We start from the raw sequence: 16367 nt of genomic DNA, 5'->3' as shown, positions 1-16367 counted from the left end.
AGATGTACGGATAGAGGAGTCTACATGACTCACTGTGTCACACTGCAGCTTCCATGACAAGATTTTCCCTTTCTACCTTTTCTTTTTCGTCTTAAATTGTATTTTGTTTTATTTTGGTGGGGGGAGGTTGCAGGGGCAGAGGGCGGATATGAGGGGACGGGAGGTGGGTGAGAATGGGGCGCATTATGTGAAAGACACAAAGAGTAAATTAAAAAGAAAGTTAAAAAGAGAAGTGCTTCCCATGCTAGCCTGGGCAGAGGAGTCCAATTTCTGCCACCCTCCCTCGTGAAGGTGGAAGGAGCGGACCAACTCCACAAAGCATGCCACGTCTCATGGTTCTTTCTTCTTCTCTCTCTTCTTCTCTTCCTCTCTGTCTCTGTCTCTGTCTATCTCTCTCACACACACAAATAATAATAATAAGTAAAATAAAAAATTAGACTTTTGTTTTTACCTTGGATAACAGGAAGTAAAATGACCTAATCTCTCTCTCTCTCTCTCTCTCTCTCTCTCTCTCTCTCTCTCTCTCTCTCTCTCTCTCTCATTCTGGTTTTTCAAGACAAGGTTTCTCTGTGCAATAGCCCTGGCTGTCCTGGAACTTGCTCTGTAGACCAGGCTGCCCTTGAGCATACAGAGATCTGCCAGCCTCTGCCTCCCCAGTGCTGGGATTAAAGGCGTGTGCCACCACTACCTGGCCCACAGCAACTATTGTAAAGGAAAACATTCAGTTGGGGCTGACTGACGGTTCAGAGGCTTAGTTCATTATCATGGTGGGAAGCATGACGGCACGCAGGTAGATATAATGCTAGGGTGATGGCTGAGAGTTCTACATCTTGATTGCAAGCAACAGGAAGTGAGCTGTGTACTATACTGGGTGTAGCTTGAGCATATATATAAGATCTCAAAGCCTTCCCCCACAGCATCACACCTTCTAATAGTGGCATTCCCTATGGGCCAAACATTCAAACATGAGTCTATGGAGGCTATACCTACTCAAACTACCACAAGGGGTTAATTGATAATCAATTTGATTGAGAAAGCTAGCCTTGGGCATTAGTAAAGCACGTCTCTGGAGTGTCTGGGATGGTGGTTTCCATGGAGATGCTGAGGACTGTTTAGTGTCTGGTTTTGTGATAATATAGAATGATTGGGAAGTGGTGGGAAGTGGGTGGTGAGGGCGTTGGGGCGTGTCCTGAGGGTTGTCGCTGCCCTGGTGTTGTATGTATTCCCACTCTTTGTTTCCTATCTGTCATGAGATCTGAAGTTCCTCTGCCACACATCCCTGCCACCATGATATTCTGACCACACACAACGGGTCCAGGAGCAACGGTGTGAGCTCTTGGATACTGTGTACTCGGGCAAGGTTCTCTGTAGTTTCCATCAGGTATTTTGTCCCAGCAATGAGAAGATTAAGTACCACAGGGGGATGCGAACTATTTTTTTTTTTTTTTTGGTTTTTCGAGACAGGGTTTCTCTGTGGCTTTGGAGCCTGTCCTGGAACTAGCTCTGTAGACCAAGCTAGTCTCGAACTCACAGAGATCCGCCTGCCTCTGCCTCCCGAGTGCTGGGATTAAAGGCGTGCGCCACCATCGCCCGGCTGCAGAACTATTTTTAAATTGGTCAAATTTGTTCTAAGACTAGGCGGACTCTCCAGAAACACTCTAGCTAACCTGCTGTGTAATGGCGGGGTGCTGAATGCCGTCTCTCCAGAATCAGAAACGAGGCAGATACAGAGATTTATGGGGCCCTTGTCACTCTTACTCAACACCTAAAATACAACAACCATGGACAGCCCTCACTGCTAGAGGGGAGTGCGGAACCATCCACACTGCGGGTGGAGATGGAAATCGCACAGCTGCTTTGGACAGTGTGGTGGTGTGTCTAGGTACCAAACACACATTGCTAGGTGACCCTGCTACCACATTCCCAGGCATTTATGCCCACTCAAAAACTGCATACAGCACTGTGCTGGTTGGATGTCTTGTAAATTTGGTGCAATCTAGAATCATCTTCGAAGAGAAGGCTCAATTAAGAAAATGCCTCCCTCAGATCGACCTTTGAACAAAACTGTGGGGTTCTCTTGATTCATCGTTGGTGTGGGAGGGGTCAGCCACATCACGTGGGCAGGTGGCCCAAGGGATGTTTAAGAAGGCAAGCCAGTAAGTGGTGTTCCTCTGTGACCTCTGCTTCAGTCCCTGCCTCGAATTCCTGAATTGAGGTCCCTCGATGCTGAGTGGCGATCAGAACACATAAGCCAAACAAATCCTCTCCTCAATCATGCTTTTGGTCATGGTGTTTAATCACAGCACCAGACAGCAACTGGAAACGAGAGGCTGTCTGTAATGGTCCTGAGCTAGAGATCACCACAGTGCCTTGGACACAGATGGATAATGAACAGCAGTGTGTCCACTGCACCGAATACTACCCAGCAATAAAAAGGAACAAGATAGCAATCTAAATATATCCCCAGGCCTGAGTAAAAGGGAAACCAAACCAAACCAAACCCCTGGTCACACACCATATGATGTTACTCATACAACTTTCTCCAAACAACAGACTTATCAATACGAAGAAGAGAGTCCTGGTTTCAGGGTTCAGGGGTGGTGGGAGGGGCTGCTCTAACTCTGAAGTGGGGTCCGGGTCTATGATGGCACAGATGTTTTGCATCTAGGCTACTGCATATGAATACGCACCCGTGATATAACCATGACCACCTGCTTTCCACGGGCCACCCTCCCCCACACATATATCCAGAACCGTGGTCCGTGCCCTGGCCTGTTTGGATGCTGATATATGTCACACGAGTGTAATCACTGAGGAAACAGAGAGAGGTGCATGCTCAAGTCCTCTCTACTGTGTTTGGAACCTTCTGTGAATCTTTACCTGTTTCAAAGAAAGGTTATTAAAAACGTGTGGGGCAAGGTTGGGGCAGTGCACCTGTTCTCCTGCTGGAGGAGGCTCCACCTCCTGCCTCTCTGCCCTTCCAGACATATTTTAAGCTGCTTAAATATTCAAAGAGACTCCGAGCCTCTGTTTTTATTAGTCATTTCTTCTGCTCCCTTAGCTGTCAGTGAATGGAGGCTCTGGACCAAACCACAGCTCATCAGAGAACAGAGTGAGATCAGAGGAGGCTGTGGCTAAGCCCAAGGCTTCACCTCAGAGCTTTCTGGACTCCAGGGTCCCCTCACAGGCAGGCTATGGAAAGGGAAAGGTCTGGAAAGAGAGAGACCTCCCCTGACTCAGGGAGGGAAGGGCAGTTCAATGCACCTGCTCTGTGAACACCTTCCAAACTCACCCAGAACCAGAAGGCTGCTTCTGGGCAGGGGACAACTTGGGACGTGGGAAGATGTGTTCAGCCACAGGCAGAAGTCCCATCGCCTCCAGCGACATCAGCTCCCCTCCTCCGCCCAGATGATTCCTACATACGATAGTGGATCCTTGGGCGCACAGGAACTGAGAACCGAGGTGGCTGCTTGCCGGATGTAGCCGGTAGGACTTTGAAAGCCTTGCATCTGGCCCACACTAAGGAGCACTGGGGTAGCATGGGGCAGGGGTGGGCTGTGTTCTTACCTGTAGGACGAGGTCCGAATCTGCATGCTTGCCGATTGTGGTGCTTTTGTTTAGGACAAAAAAGCCATCTGCGCTCTTCAAATAGGCTTTCATTCTCTCTGATTTCCCTGCAGAAAGGTTCAGAAAGACTTTGGTTAGAGAGACACATTCTAAGTCAGACTGGGCTGGATGTGGTCTCCATAGGGTCCTAAGGGGGAGGTCTATAGAGACAGGAAGTGACCAGGTGGTGACAAGGCCATGCCTTCCGAAGGTCATCTCACCTAATAGTGATCACCAACAGAGAAGAACTGAAATCTGATAATCACACTCAAGGTATTTTTAAAATATATTTATTTATATTATGTCAATGTGTGTGTGCTTGAGTGTATGTGTGCTCACCAAGTGCATGCAGAAACATACAAAGGTCAGAAGAGGGTACCAGATCCCCTGGGATTGGAGTTACAAGTGGTTGTGAAGGGGGTTTGTGCTGGAGAGATGGCTCAGAAGTTAAGAGCTCTGTCTGCTCTTTCAGAGGTCCTGAGTTCGATTCCTAGCAACCACATGGGGCTCACAACCATCTATAACGGGATATGGTATCCTCTTCTGGCACAAAGACATACATGCAGATAGAGCCCTCATATACATAAAATAAGTAAACAAATATAAAAACCTCAAAAAAACAAAACCCAAGTGATTGTGGTCTGCCATGTGGGTGCTGGGAACTGAACCTGGGTTCTCTGCAAGAGCAGTAAGAACTTTTAACTACTGAGTCCTCTCTCCAGCCCCCTGAGGGTATTTCTTTTTTTTTTAAATATTTATTTATTATATATACAATATTCTGTCTGTGTGTATGTCTGCAGGCCAGAAGAGGGCACCAGACCTCATTACAGATGGTTGTGAGCCACCATGTGGTTGCTGGGAATTGAACTCAGAACCTTTGGAAGAGCAGGCAACGCTCTTAACCACTGAGCCATCTCTCCAGCCCCCCTGATGGTATTTCTTAACTGGGGGAAGCACAACCAAAGCTTTAAATAACCCAAGCACACCCTGAATGCTCGGATGATGAATGCCTACCTAATTATCTATGACCCCCAATGCTCATGCAGATTAGTTATATATAGCCCAGCATTTACTAGCACAGAGACTGTGGGTGAGTTATTCTCTCCTCAGCTGCCTGGTACACAGCAAACTCTGCTATCATTGATGCTAACCTGGGCTTCTCAAACTCCATGTCAGAGACTCGCACGCTCCCACTGAGTTTAAAGCACCAAGAGCTGGCCCCTGAAAACAAAGGCACCAACTGATACTTTCTCCGTAAATCACAGAATTTCTCCATAGATTGAATTAGGAAAGAGCGATTTCTTTTTTAATTTTAAAACTCTCTGTCGCTGTCCTCTCTCTCTCTCTCTCTCTCTCTCTCTCTCTCTCTCTCTCTCTCTCTCTCTGCATATTTGTGCAGGTGTCCTTAAACCTCAGTAAATAAATGGAAATCAGCCGGGCGGTGGTGGCGCACGCCTTTAATCCCAGCACTCGGGAGGCAGAGGCAGGCGGATCTCTGTGAGTTCGAGACCAGCCTGGTCTACAGAGCTAGTTCCAGGACAGGCTCCACAGCCACAGAGAAACCCTGTCTTGAAAAACAAAACAAAAAAACAAACAAAGAAAAATAAATGGAAATCATAGGACAACTTGCAGGAGTCAGTTCCCTCCTTCTTCTGTGGGCGGGTGATGGGACTCAAACTCAGATCCTCAGGCTTGCCCGGCAAGTACTTTTACTGGCTGAGGCTCCTCACTGGCCCAAGGACTGATTTCTAGGGATGATTTAGGAAGATGAAAGATTCTAAGAAGTCTGCACAGATTTCCCCCAACATTGTATTATGGAAATGTCAAATATACAAAGAACTTCAAAGACAGGGAACTGGGTGTGATGGTGCATGCCTGGAACCCAGCACTGTGGAAGCGCAGGCAGGAGGATTGCGAGCTTGAGGGTGAGCTAGAGTACATAGGAAGAAAATCAAACGGAGGCAGAAAGATGGGTCAGAGGCTGAAAGCACTGGTTTCTTGGGTTTGTAAAGGACACAGGTTTGATTGTCCCAGCATCCACATGGTGGTTCACGGCCACCCATAATTCCAGTTCCAGGGGATCTGATGCCCTCTTCAGACCTTCGTGGGCACTGAGTGGACACAGTACATGGACATACTTACAGGCAAAACCCCAGAAAGAAAAGAGAGGAGTAGAAATTGAATTCCTATGAGCTCACCACCCAGATTCTGTAACCAATAGTTTCCTGTTATTGTTATTATCGTTGTTAGGTTTTGGGTTTTGAGACAGATTCTCCAGTAGCCCAGACTGCTCTGAAAACTCACTGTACAGCTGACAATGACTTTGAACTCATTTTTTCCATCTTTTCCTCCCAGGCGCTAGGATTCCGATTGTGTACCACCATGTCCACCTGGCTGTGTTTTCTTTCCCACCTACCTACCCATCCATTCGTACCTCTGTCTCACAATCCACTCTAAAGTAAATTCCTCACAGTTTAAAAATACTGCGTATTCCTCAAACATTGATGCAGACGCATCTTTCGGTTTGAATTCTAACCACACTCCATCCAGGTGCCCAGGACACATCTCAATGCCAGGTCTAAGCAACCATCCTCATTTTCCTTACCAGTGAGAAACTTCTGGAAAGTAGTGTTATGAAACCAGGGGTGGAAACAAAAAAGCCCTCTAGCTGTGATGGCGGGGACACTCGGGTCTCTGTTCTCCATCACCACCCTGTTCTGAGCCTAATCAAGGCTAGGCATTCAAGGATGCCCTTGAACCCCCAGTTCTATGCCTCCACCTTCTGGGAACTGTGTTCACAGATGCGCACCACCACACCCACCACCAGGGCAGAACCTGGAGTGGAGACAGGACAGCCTAGGCAAGGGGTGGGGTCTCTGGTCTAGGAGTCTCCCGTGTTATCCTGCCTTCCCTCACTTGTTAGTTGGCTGATGGAGTGAAATCTTGGGACCCTTTGCCGTCCTGACAGTGTTGATCCCTAGTCCATCTCCAGTGCCCAGAGCTGCCATGCCAGGCAGAGAGAGGTGTTCAGTAAAGACTTATTGAGTGAGAGGACAAACCAAGGAAGGTCAACCTCTAGCTGTGGAGGGTACCACCTGCCTTTCCTTCTTCCTTTCACTGTTAATCCTAGACGGAATTTTGGAAGCTCAGACTATTTCTTCCCCTGCCTTGCTAGGTGGCGTTTCTACACCTTCGTCTGATCCTGTGCAGTCCCTTGCCAGTCTGAAAATATTGTAGTCATTTGAACGTGCTAAACTGTGGATTGACTCTCTCTTCATGCCCCGCCAAGAGCCAAACGGCTTTCATCACACGTAGGTCGGAGATGGGTTAGAAATGGGCTACGGATTGAGCATTCTGGGAGGGCTACTTAGCCTGGAGGCCAGCTGTGTACTTCCTCTGCGTTACAGCCGGGCACGTGAGGCCAGGCAAGGGGGATCTCTCTGATGGTTGGTGGATGACCTCCAAGGCGGAGAGTTCCCCTCTTAATCCGGGCTGCACCAGGTGGACATCCTAGAGACTAAGGTCCCATCACGATGCCTCTGGGGACAGGGTGTGACTGCACTTAGAGAGGAAGGGTAGGTGCTTGGGCAGCTGTCCTGAAACAGGAGCCTGGATTGGAGAGCTTGGGGCGGGGACACGCCTCTTCCCATCACCGCTGCTCTTTGCCAGTCCTCCCCGAATGGCACTTACCTGGCAGCAGGAGGAAGCTAGCGTTCTGTCCTCCTCCGAGAGCCCCACGGGCTGGGAGCCGCTTGACAGCTCCAGGGCGAGGCGGCCTGCCGCGCTCTGCCTTGTCTCCAGCTTGGCCAGCACCTCGCGCGCCTGCTCGGCCTGTGTACTCGCGTCGCCATGGCAACGCGGTGGGCTGGGTCAGCAGGTGAGGGGCGTGGCCTTTGCGGGGGCGTAGCCGCGCTCTGAGCACCCGTGTTCTCGTTCTCTCTCTCTCTCTCTCTCTCTCTCTCTCTCTCTCTCTCTCTCTCTCTCTCTCTCTCTCTCTCTCTCTCTCTCTCTCTCCTCTCTCTCTCCTCTCTCTCTCTCCTTCCTCTCTCTCTCTCCTCTCTCTCCTCTCTCTCTCCTCTCCCTCTCTTCTCCTCTCTGTGTGTGTGTGTGTGTGTGTGCGCGCGCGCGCGCGCATGTATACAGGGTGAGGATCAGGTATGACTATGTATTCCAGGCAGTCCGAGAACACCTCATTTCACAAATGGAGAAACTGAGGCTCAGAGACCCCACAAACTTTTATAAAATAGTGATGGAGCTCAGAGGGTTCATTTAGCTTCTCTCTGTCGAGGGGGTGTGGTGACACGTTTGTTGGGAGGTTGGAGAACCTTGTGGGTTAGCGCCCAGTCTCACTCAGACACACCCTTTCTGGGGTGATTGAGGATGATGTTAACCAGACAGAATCAGGATTCTTTCTTTGTGCTAGGGATGGGCTGTTTCCGACCTCACAGCCCTCCCATCCTCACCCCTCCATCCCTGTGAAAGACACTTAGTCTGTCTCTCCATGCACTGCCTGGAGCCCTAGACACGCTAGCCTAGCCTGTATAACACCAATAGCCAAACCTGACAGGCTTGTTCAGTGAGCACAGGGCCAGCAATGTCTTGGGATGACTGGCCTCTATGTGCATAGGTGAACAAACATCACCCATAAAGACCTATTCATACTACTGGACTCAGTGAAACCCAGGAGCACTGTGAGGCGGGGACTGCCCAGGGTCAACCTTCTGCAGCGTGTGTGGCTGCCAGCCCATTCCCATGAGGGTTTCTAAGCTCCCAGTGAACAGATTTTCAGAGTCCCTGGGATAAATAGAAAGCACCCAAGCCTGATTGATCTTCCATCCTGATTCCAGGCAGTCCACGTTCACTTGGGAAGCAACGAAAACCATTCTAATTGCATATGGCTTTATACTAGCGCTCCCTAGGTGGAGTGAGGCCCTCTTAAGCAGTGGGCAGGGTCTTAATTAGGGTTTCTATTGCTGTAACAACACACCATAACTAAAAAGGAAGTTGAAGAGGGGAGGGTTTATTCAGCTTACACTTCCACATCACTATTCATCAGCAGGGGAAGTCAGGACAGGAACTCAGACAGGACAGAAACCTGGAAGCAGGAGCTGATGCAGAGGCCATGGGAGAGTGCTGCTCACTGGCTTGCTCCTCATGGCTTGCTCAGCCTGCTTTCCTACAGAACCTAGGACCACCAGCCCAGGGATGGCCCCACCCACAATGGGCTGGGCCGGGTCCTCCCCACATTGATCAGTAGTGAAGAAAATGCCCTACAGTTGGATCTTATGGGGGCATTTTCTCAACCGAGGTTCTTTCCTCTGTCATGACTCTAGTTTGTGTGTCAAGTTGCATTGAGAGTAGCCAGCACTTCGGGGTATTGAAAACACTGCCTTTGAAGAGGATACCCAAGACTTTGGTATCCAAACTGTTGTAAACAAACTGTTGAGTTCTGGGTGGCTTGGGGGTGGATGCAGGGGGCACACAGAAACACTCAGGGGAGTGACTGCAGCAGTGAGACACTGGAAATGCCAACGAGACTCCTACTTCCGGTGAAATCACTGCCCTTCTGACAGAGATATGAAGCTTGGAGACATGGAAGGGGCCCGCGGCCACACCCACTAGACAGCCGAGCAGGATCTGTGGCCTGACTGATGGTTTATGATGGCCTGACAGAGTTATCTGTGCAGTAGAAATTACATTCGCTTCTTGATCCTTCCTGGACTAGAGCTATTGTATGGAATGTGATCCCCTCTCTCGTGCTTGGGGGCAGCCCTGGGCTACAGCAGCCTGTCAGACACTCCCAGAGGGAAGTAGCCTGTTCTGTGCAACAGGGCTGTACTGCCTACCTAGCGCTCAGCAGGTTTAGTGCATCCAAAGGCATTTTCAGTTTACAATATTCTCCCCCCCTTTCGGCATGTATGTTCACGTATGTGCAAGTGTTCCTGAGGATGAGCATGCAGGCATGCCTGTCTGTCTGTGTACATGTGGAAGCCAGAAGACAACCGTGACTGTCGTTTCTCAAGGTCTGTACTCTTTTTATTTATTTATTTTTGAGACTGGTAGTTTGATTTTTTTTTTTTTTTTTGGTTTTTCGAGACAGGGTTTCTCTGTGGTTTTGGAGCCTGTCCTGTAACTAGCTCTTGTAGACCAGGCTGGTCTCGAACTCACAGAGATCCGCCTGCCTCTGCCTCCCAAGTGCTCGGATTAAAGGTGTGTGCCACCACCGCCCTGCGAGACTGGTAGTTTGAATGTTATTGATCCCAATAAGCTCATGGCATTAATAGGAGGTGTGCCTTTGTTGGAGTAGGTGTGTTCTTGTTGAAGGAAGTGTATCACTATGGAGGAGGGCTTTGCTCAAGCTACTGCCCAGATACTCAGACCATTTCCCGTTGCCTGCAAGATGCAGGACTCTCACCTACTTCTCCAGCACCATGTCTGCCTGCATGCTGCTGTGTCCCACCATGATGATAATGGACAGAACCTCTAGACTGTAAGTGAGCCATGCCAATTAAATGTTTTTCTTTACATGAGTTGCGGTGACCATGGTGTATCTTCACAGCAATAAAAACCCTAACTAAGACAGGTCTCTCAATGTCCTGCAGTTCAGCGGTAACCTAGGCTGACTAGACAGTGAGGCCCGGGGGCCCATCTGTCTGCATTTTCTCTAGTGTCGGTATCACACGCACATGTCACCACGCTTATGGACTGAGATTACAAGACCATGACCCTGCGCTTGCTCAGCATGTTACGAAGCTAGCTTCTGAGTTGGACATTTTCAATTTATGACAGGGATATTGGGTCATAACCTGTTTGTAAAGCAAGGAGTCTCTGTAGATGAATGTAACTAGGGAAGTGTCCACTCTTAGGCACCATGGGCAGCTGTCACAACTGAAAGAATGACGCCTGCTTGCTACCTGCTTTCCTGCCTCTGAGCAAATTGAGCTTCTATCTGTCCCAAAGACCCAGGCGGAGACAAGGTGTAGGGAGAAGGATCACAAGCCAAAAGGGGCCATCTCAGGTCTGTCCCCAACCTATCCACTATATTCTGGGAGTCCAGCCTTTCTCCTGCAACTTCAGCTCCCACAGAAATCTCATTTTCTCCTGCCACCTTCCCCTGACTGCCTTTATCCCCTTCCTGGAGACCTCCAGATGTTTCTACTTCTGCTCTTGTGTTCCAGAAAGAGGTGAATGCCGGCTTCAGCTCCAGCGAGGAGAGGCGGGAGGCTCCATGGTTAGCTCAAAGGAAGTTACTGGTCCTGTAGCCCAGTCTAGAAGCCTCTGGCAGACCTGTGATGTAATCAATACTAACTGTCAGATTTGGGCTCCGATGGGTAGTAGATCCTAAACCTGACCCCGGATCAGGATCACCAAATCCCTAGGCCACCGTGCTGACGGGCAGATTGTGTGGCACTCGATGACAAACCACGCCAATGTCTTTCTGCTTGCACAACTGCCTGGGTACGCAGAGCAACATCTGGAGTGTGCTGCGCCCACGATCCTTTTTGCACATGCGTGAGTGAGGTTAGGCAGGAGTGGACCAAGATGAGGACCCTTGAGAGGGCGGAGCCGCTGAGATGGGGAGGCGAATGATGCCCCCAGCTGGGGTGCACACCTCTGGAGAGCCCAGAGCTTTTGTTGTTTGTAATAACAGCTCTACTATTTTCAAGTATTTTAATTTTTTTGTGGGGAGGGCAGTGGCGTGTGTGCCACGGCACACGGGTGTGGAGGTCAGAGGGCAATCCAAGGGCTTCATTTCTCTTCTCCCACCACAAGGGACCCTGGGATTGAACTCGGGTCACCAGGCTTGACATCAGGCACCCTTAGCAACTGAGCCGTCGCCTCAGCCGAGGCTGGAACTTCTCTGCCGTAACAACTGGCGATGGTCAGCTTTAGCTGCTGTGTCCCTCACAGAAACTGTGGGGCCCAGGAAAGGAGGCGTGGGAACTGCATGCCCAGGGAGATTAAGATGTGAGAACAGATAGCTCACTCAAGGGTGACTCATCTATGACACCTGATTCCCTGGCCACTTGGACCCACAGTGACCTCTGAGGCACGTCTCACGGAGGCGCTCTTGTCTCGGTTAGTTGAAGAGAAAATTCTAGAAGGCTTTGGTGGATCGGTGTCTCCGGCAGTGGCAGAGCTCCACGGTGTGAGAAAGCTTCCTCCAGTCACCGGCTTGAGATGACCTCATCTGTCTGTCACTGGATTTGTGGCATTTCACAGGGTGTTCTCAGAAGGCCTTAGTTGTCTCAGAGCTGCATTTGTGGGGCATAAAGTGGCTGTTTCAGGTCATTCCTGGCTCTAACTTTTCCTTTCTTTCCCAAGCAGGTTGGCTTGGGCCCCTCTGGTCATTTCTTTCTCCTCGGGTTTCCTCTGAATCATTCCATTGGACTGATGACATCCGGCCTCATCCCCACACTCTGCATAGACTCGCTCTCTGGGAACAATTGCTCTTTTCTTTCCGAGCTCTGGTCCACCCTCGTCTGTTACCCCGTCTTCTTGTCTCTCCTGGGAATGGATTGTCGTTCAGAAACTTAAGCCTCCTAGATTGTCCCCTCTAACCCAGGTCTGAATTTAGACCAGTCAAGAGCTGAGAGACAGGAATGTTCCCGAGTCACTGGGATCTAGCAGAGGCACCGATTGCTCTGTGAGGCTCAGAAGAAACTGAGGTAGAGAAGGGGGGCTTGTTCTTAAGTGACCCCATCACTCGTGTGTTGAAGGCTTGGTCTCCGGTTTATGCTGCTCCTGAGATGTAGTGGGAACTTTAGGACTGGAAGAGGTGTGCCACGGAGAGAGTGCTCTTGGAAGGGAATGTCTCCTTTTCTCCTTCCCTCTTTCCCTCTCTCTCTCCACTTCCTTCTTCTCCTTCCCAGGCACCATAAGCTTTGCAAACTGGCTTCACCACACACTCCAGACCAGATGCTCTGCCACATAAAACAAGCCCAAAACATGGGGCCAAGCAACCATGGATTGACACCTGTAAAGCCATGAGCCCAAACAGACGTTCCCTTCTGTGTTAGCTGGTCGCCTCAGGTGTTTTCCAGCAGTGAGGGAATGCCTGGGGCAGGGCCCTAGGGGTCAGAAGAGAAGTATTTGACCGGAGTCCTGAAGAACTGACAGGATTTCAGGATGTGGAAAAGGAGAGAACGGGGAGGCGGAGGAAGGGGCCGAGGGGACAAAGGGTGGGACCCAGGCTGAGTGTGGCAGGGAGGCTAGACAGGTTAGACAGCCTTGGTCAGCTCTCATTTGCTGATTTTCATATTGATCTAAAAACGTTCTGCAGCGCCATGGAACCCAACGTCAGCGTGAACTGGGTCAGCTTGAGAGCAGACTCATTGTGCGCCGCGAACGGATGTCAGCAGGTCTGTGCTAGCTGGTCGTCTGTCACTGGACACACAAGCTAGAGTCATCTGAAAGGAGGGAGGCTCCATAAGATCCGGCTGTAAGGCATTTTCTTAACTCGTGATTGATGGAGGGCCGAGTCCATTGTGCGGGGTACCATCCCTGGGCTGGTGATCCTGGGTTCTATAAAAAACAGGATGAACAAGCCAGGACACAGCACTCCCCTCCATGGCCTCTGCATCAGCTCCTGCCTCCAGGTTCCTGCCCTGACTTTCCTCAGCGAAGAACAGGAATATGGAAGTGTGAGCCGAATAAACCCTTTCCTCCCTAACTTGCTTTTCGGTCAGGTGCTTCATCACAGCAATAGAAACCGTAACCAAAGACAAGGTCCTTCTGCTCCTTAGCTCTCCACAAGCTGCTGCCCCAGATGGAGTCTCTGAAGAGTTAGTCATAAGAGGGCAGCTCCAGCTCCAGCCCTTCCACCCCTCAGCTTCGGCTCCCGAAGGGAAGAGTGAGAGCTCCCTGTCAACTGCTCCTCAGCTTCTCTGGCTGGGTCACACGCCATCCACCATCCGTAGAACTAGAGATGGAATCGTGTCTGTCACAAGGAGGCTGGGGGTCTGGGCTAAGACTGGGAAGAGCGTGAGGACAGCCTCACAGCCACAGCTGGCTGCCGTGTCCCCGAACCTCTTTATTTCTCAGCAGTACTCTCGCCCCACCTTTTAGAGAAAGAGCCTCACTATGTAGCCCAGGCTGGCCTCCAGCTCCTGGTGCTCCTTTCTGTGTGCCCTGAGGGCTTCAGACTGTCCACCCTTTGATGCCATTGATTTGCTAGAGTTCCTGGATCTTGGTCCTTGCTGTGCTTTGAATGAGGAATGTACTCCATAGATTTGTGTATCTGGTGGTGCTGTGTGGGGAGGTTATGGAACCCTTAGGAGGTGGAGCCTCATTGGAGGAAGTACATCACTGGGGGCGGGCTTTGAGGTTGTATAGCCTGGCCTTGCTTATTCTTCTCTTCCCTGCTCCTCCCGCCAGGACAGCATGATGGGCTGTATGGTGAACCCTTTCTCTCCATAGTTGGCTTTTGTTGGGGTATTCCATCTATCCCAACAGAAAAGGAACAATACACCCTGTAGACGCCTCCCACTTGGATGTGGCTGCCCTGGGGAGCTTCGGTGCTTGCTCCTGCCTGGCACAGAAGCCTGCTTAGACTCCACCCTCTATTGTTACCAGTTCTTTCCAGCCAGGCTGTGTAATTTGACACCCCGTGCTGAGCACAGAGGTACCTGGTTCAGGTAGCTGTAGCTGGTGAGAGACAGGGGTCCAGCGTCCATTTCCTACATATGGGCATTATAGTGCCTTCAGTTTTGTTCTTTTTAAAAATACATCAGCAAAACAAAACAAGAATATATCAGCAACAACTACAGCAACAAATCATTGCCAAGTGATAGTTTGAGGCCAACTGGGTCTACAGAGTGAGTTCAAGGATAGCCAGGGAGGGCTCTGTTACACAGAAACCTTGTCTTGAAAAACAAACCAAAACCAAAATATATTTATGTATCTTATTTTTTATTTATTTGTGTGTGTTGTTTTATTTCTATTTCTGGGAAGGAAGGCATTGAGATTTCTGTAAAAATTGTACTGTCTGTAGATAGCTGTCGGTGTTCTGGACGTTTTAAGCTATTGATGTTTCTCATCCACAAACATGGGGTTTCTGTCCATTGTGTTCTCTCAATTTGTTCTGCCGGTGTTGGTAATTTTCACTGCTGGAATCATCCACTTGGCTTGGCGGCATTGCCTTCTAGGTGGTTTATCTTTTGTTGCTCCAGTGAGTGGTGGTGTTTGTGAGCGGGGTCATTTTCTTGACTTCTCTCGCAGTATTTTGTCATTGGTAGATGAAGGGCTGCCTGGCCATGCTGCTGACTTTCATCCTGAAATTGCCTTTATTGTCATTATCATTATTATGACTTGAGGGAAGGTCTCAAGTAATAGGGACAGGCTGACTGTCGTGACTAGGAACTAAAGAAACGACAAACATGCAGACCCGGACATTCGTCCTGAAAAGCTGGGATCGAGCGGGCCATGCCCTTAGAGGGAGGTACACTGCCAACAGTCGCAGAGACTCAGTGTTTACTGTACGCCTCTGATTGGAGGGGCAGCTGATCCAGACAGCTGGACAGGGGCTGGTTTAGCTACTCCTAGTCGGAGGACTCTGCAAGGGACCAGTCTAGGGCTAGAAATTTCCCAGAGGAGGAAGCTGTGATTGACAGTTTCTGCGTACTCTGGGTTCAGCTAAAGTCGGTCATTTGCAACATTTGTAACATATGCTGTCCCCAGGGCCTCACCTGGGGAAGACTTTGCCGCTCCCCTGGGTCTGAGGCATTGAGGGGGTCCGTAACATGGCCATGATTGTGTCAAGAACACACATGTACCCAGTCTTTGATCTACTCCTTACACATCCCTCAGGGCTTCCTCCACTCTCTACAATCTTATGTAGCCCAGGTTAGCTTCAAGCTCACCAGGTAGCCAAGGATAGCCTTGAATTTCCAGTCCTCCTGTGTCTACCTCCTGGGTGTGGGGAATTACAGACACTCGCTACTTCGCCTAGTTTCTGAGGTCCTGGGACTAAACCCAGGCTTCACGTGCGCTAGACAACTACACCCACAACCCTAGTTAGTCTCCTTAAAAAGTCCTCTCTCACGTTTACTTATTGTGTGTTGGGGTGGGGTAGGATGGGGAGAGAGCAGTGTGCCTGGGGCCTGAGGACAGCTTGTGGGAGGTCATTCTCCCCAGCTCTCCCCTGCTGTCACAGAGGTCCCAAGGGTCAAGCTCAGGTCATCAGGCTTGGCAGCAAGCACCTTTTTACCTGCTGAGCCATCTTGCCAACCTCGTTATTCTATTTTTAATGAGGCCAAAGTTGATAAGTGGGATCAGTCATAACAAACTGATCCGTCTGTGATGAAGTCCCCATCAACTCTTTTTTTCTTCAATCACCTTGTTTTCGTTTTAAATTGGGGCAAAATACACACAATACAACATTTTCTGCTTTATCCATTGTTGTGGGAGCTCAATCTGGGGATAACTTGCCATGGGTGTGGTTTTCTCTGGAGACATGACCAGATAAAACAGACATTAAGGGCCAGATGAGCTCTCTCGGAGCAAGCGTGGAGAAGTGGCATGGTTGGTGCTCTTCCCCCTTGGGCAGAACAGCTGGACAGAGTCAGCTGGATCAGTGGCAGCTGGTTATGGTAAAAATAAAATGCAGCGAATTCTCGAGTGGCTGCAGCGACAGAAACACTGCAGGTTCCTGAGTGGCAGCAATGGGCAATGGGCCATGAGACCACTACGCAGGTCCAGGTCCCCAACTGGCGGCAGGCGGCAGGTAGCGGAGACCACAGCAGGTCGAACGTCCCAAGCAT

The 16367-nt window shown here is 50.0% G+C and overlaps 1 protein-coding gene across 1 annotated transcript in view; it reads right to left on the bottom strand.

Moving 5' to 3' along the window:
- The window catches only part of Fhad1 (forkhead associated phosphopeptide binding domain 1), a 115134-nt gene extending 107743 nt beyond the window's left edge, over positions 1 to 7391 (bottom strand). The window contains exons 1-2 of the mRNA XM_057785581.1: positions 7297 to 7391; positions 3568 to 3674 (exon numbers count right to left, since the gene is read on the bottom strand). Coding sequence (XP_057641564.1) covers positions 3568 to 3660 — 93 coding nt within the window. The 5' untranslated portion in view covers positions 3661 to 3674; positions 7297 to 7391. The remainder of the gene's footprint in view (positions 1 to 3567; positions 3675 to 7296) is intronic.
- Positions 7392 to 16367: the final 8976 nt, after the last annotated feature.

This window comes from Chionomys nivalis, chromosome 11, assembly GCF_950005125.1.
Source record: "Chionomys nivalis chromosome 11, mChiNiv1.1, whole genome shotgun sequence".
Classification (NCBI taxonomy): Eukaryota; Metazoa; Chordata; class Mammalia; order Rodentia; family Cricetidae; genus Chionomys; species Chionomys nivalis.
Note: the sequence above shows the minus strand (reverse complement) of the source record. Positions and strands in the feature narration are given on the sequence as shown.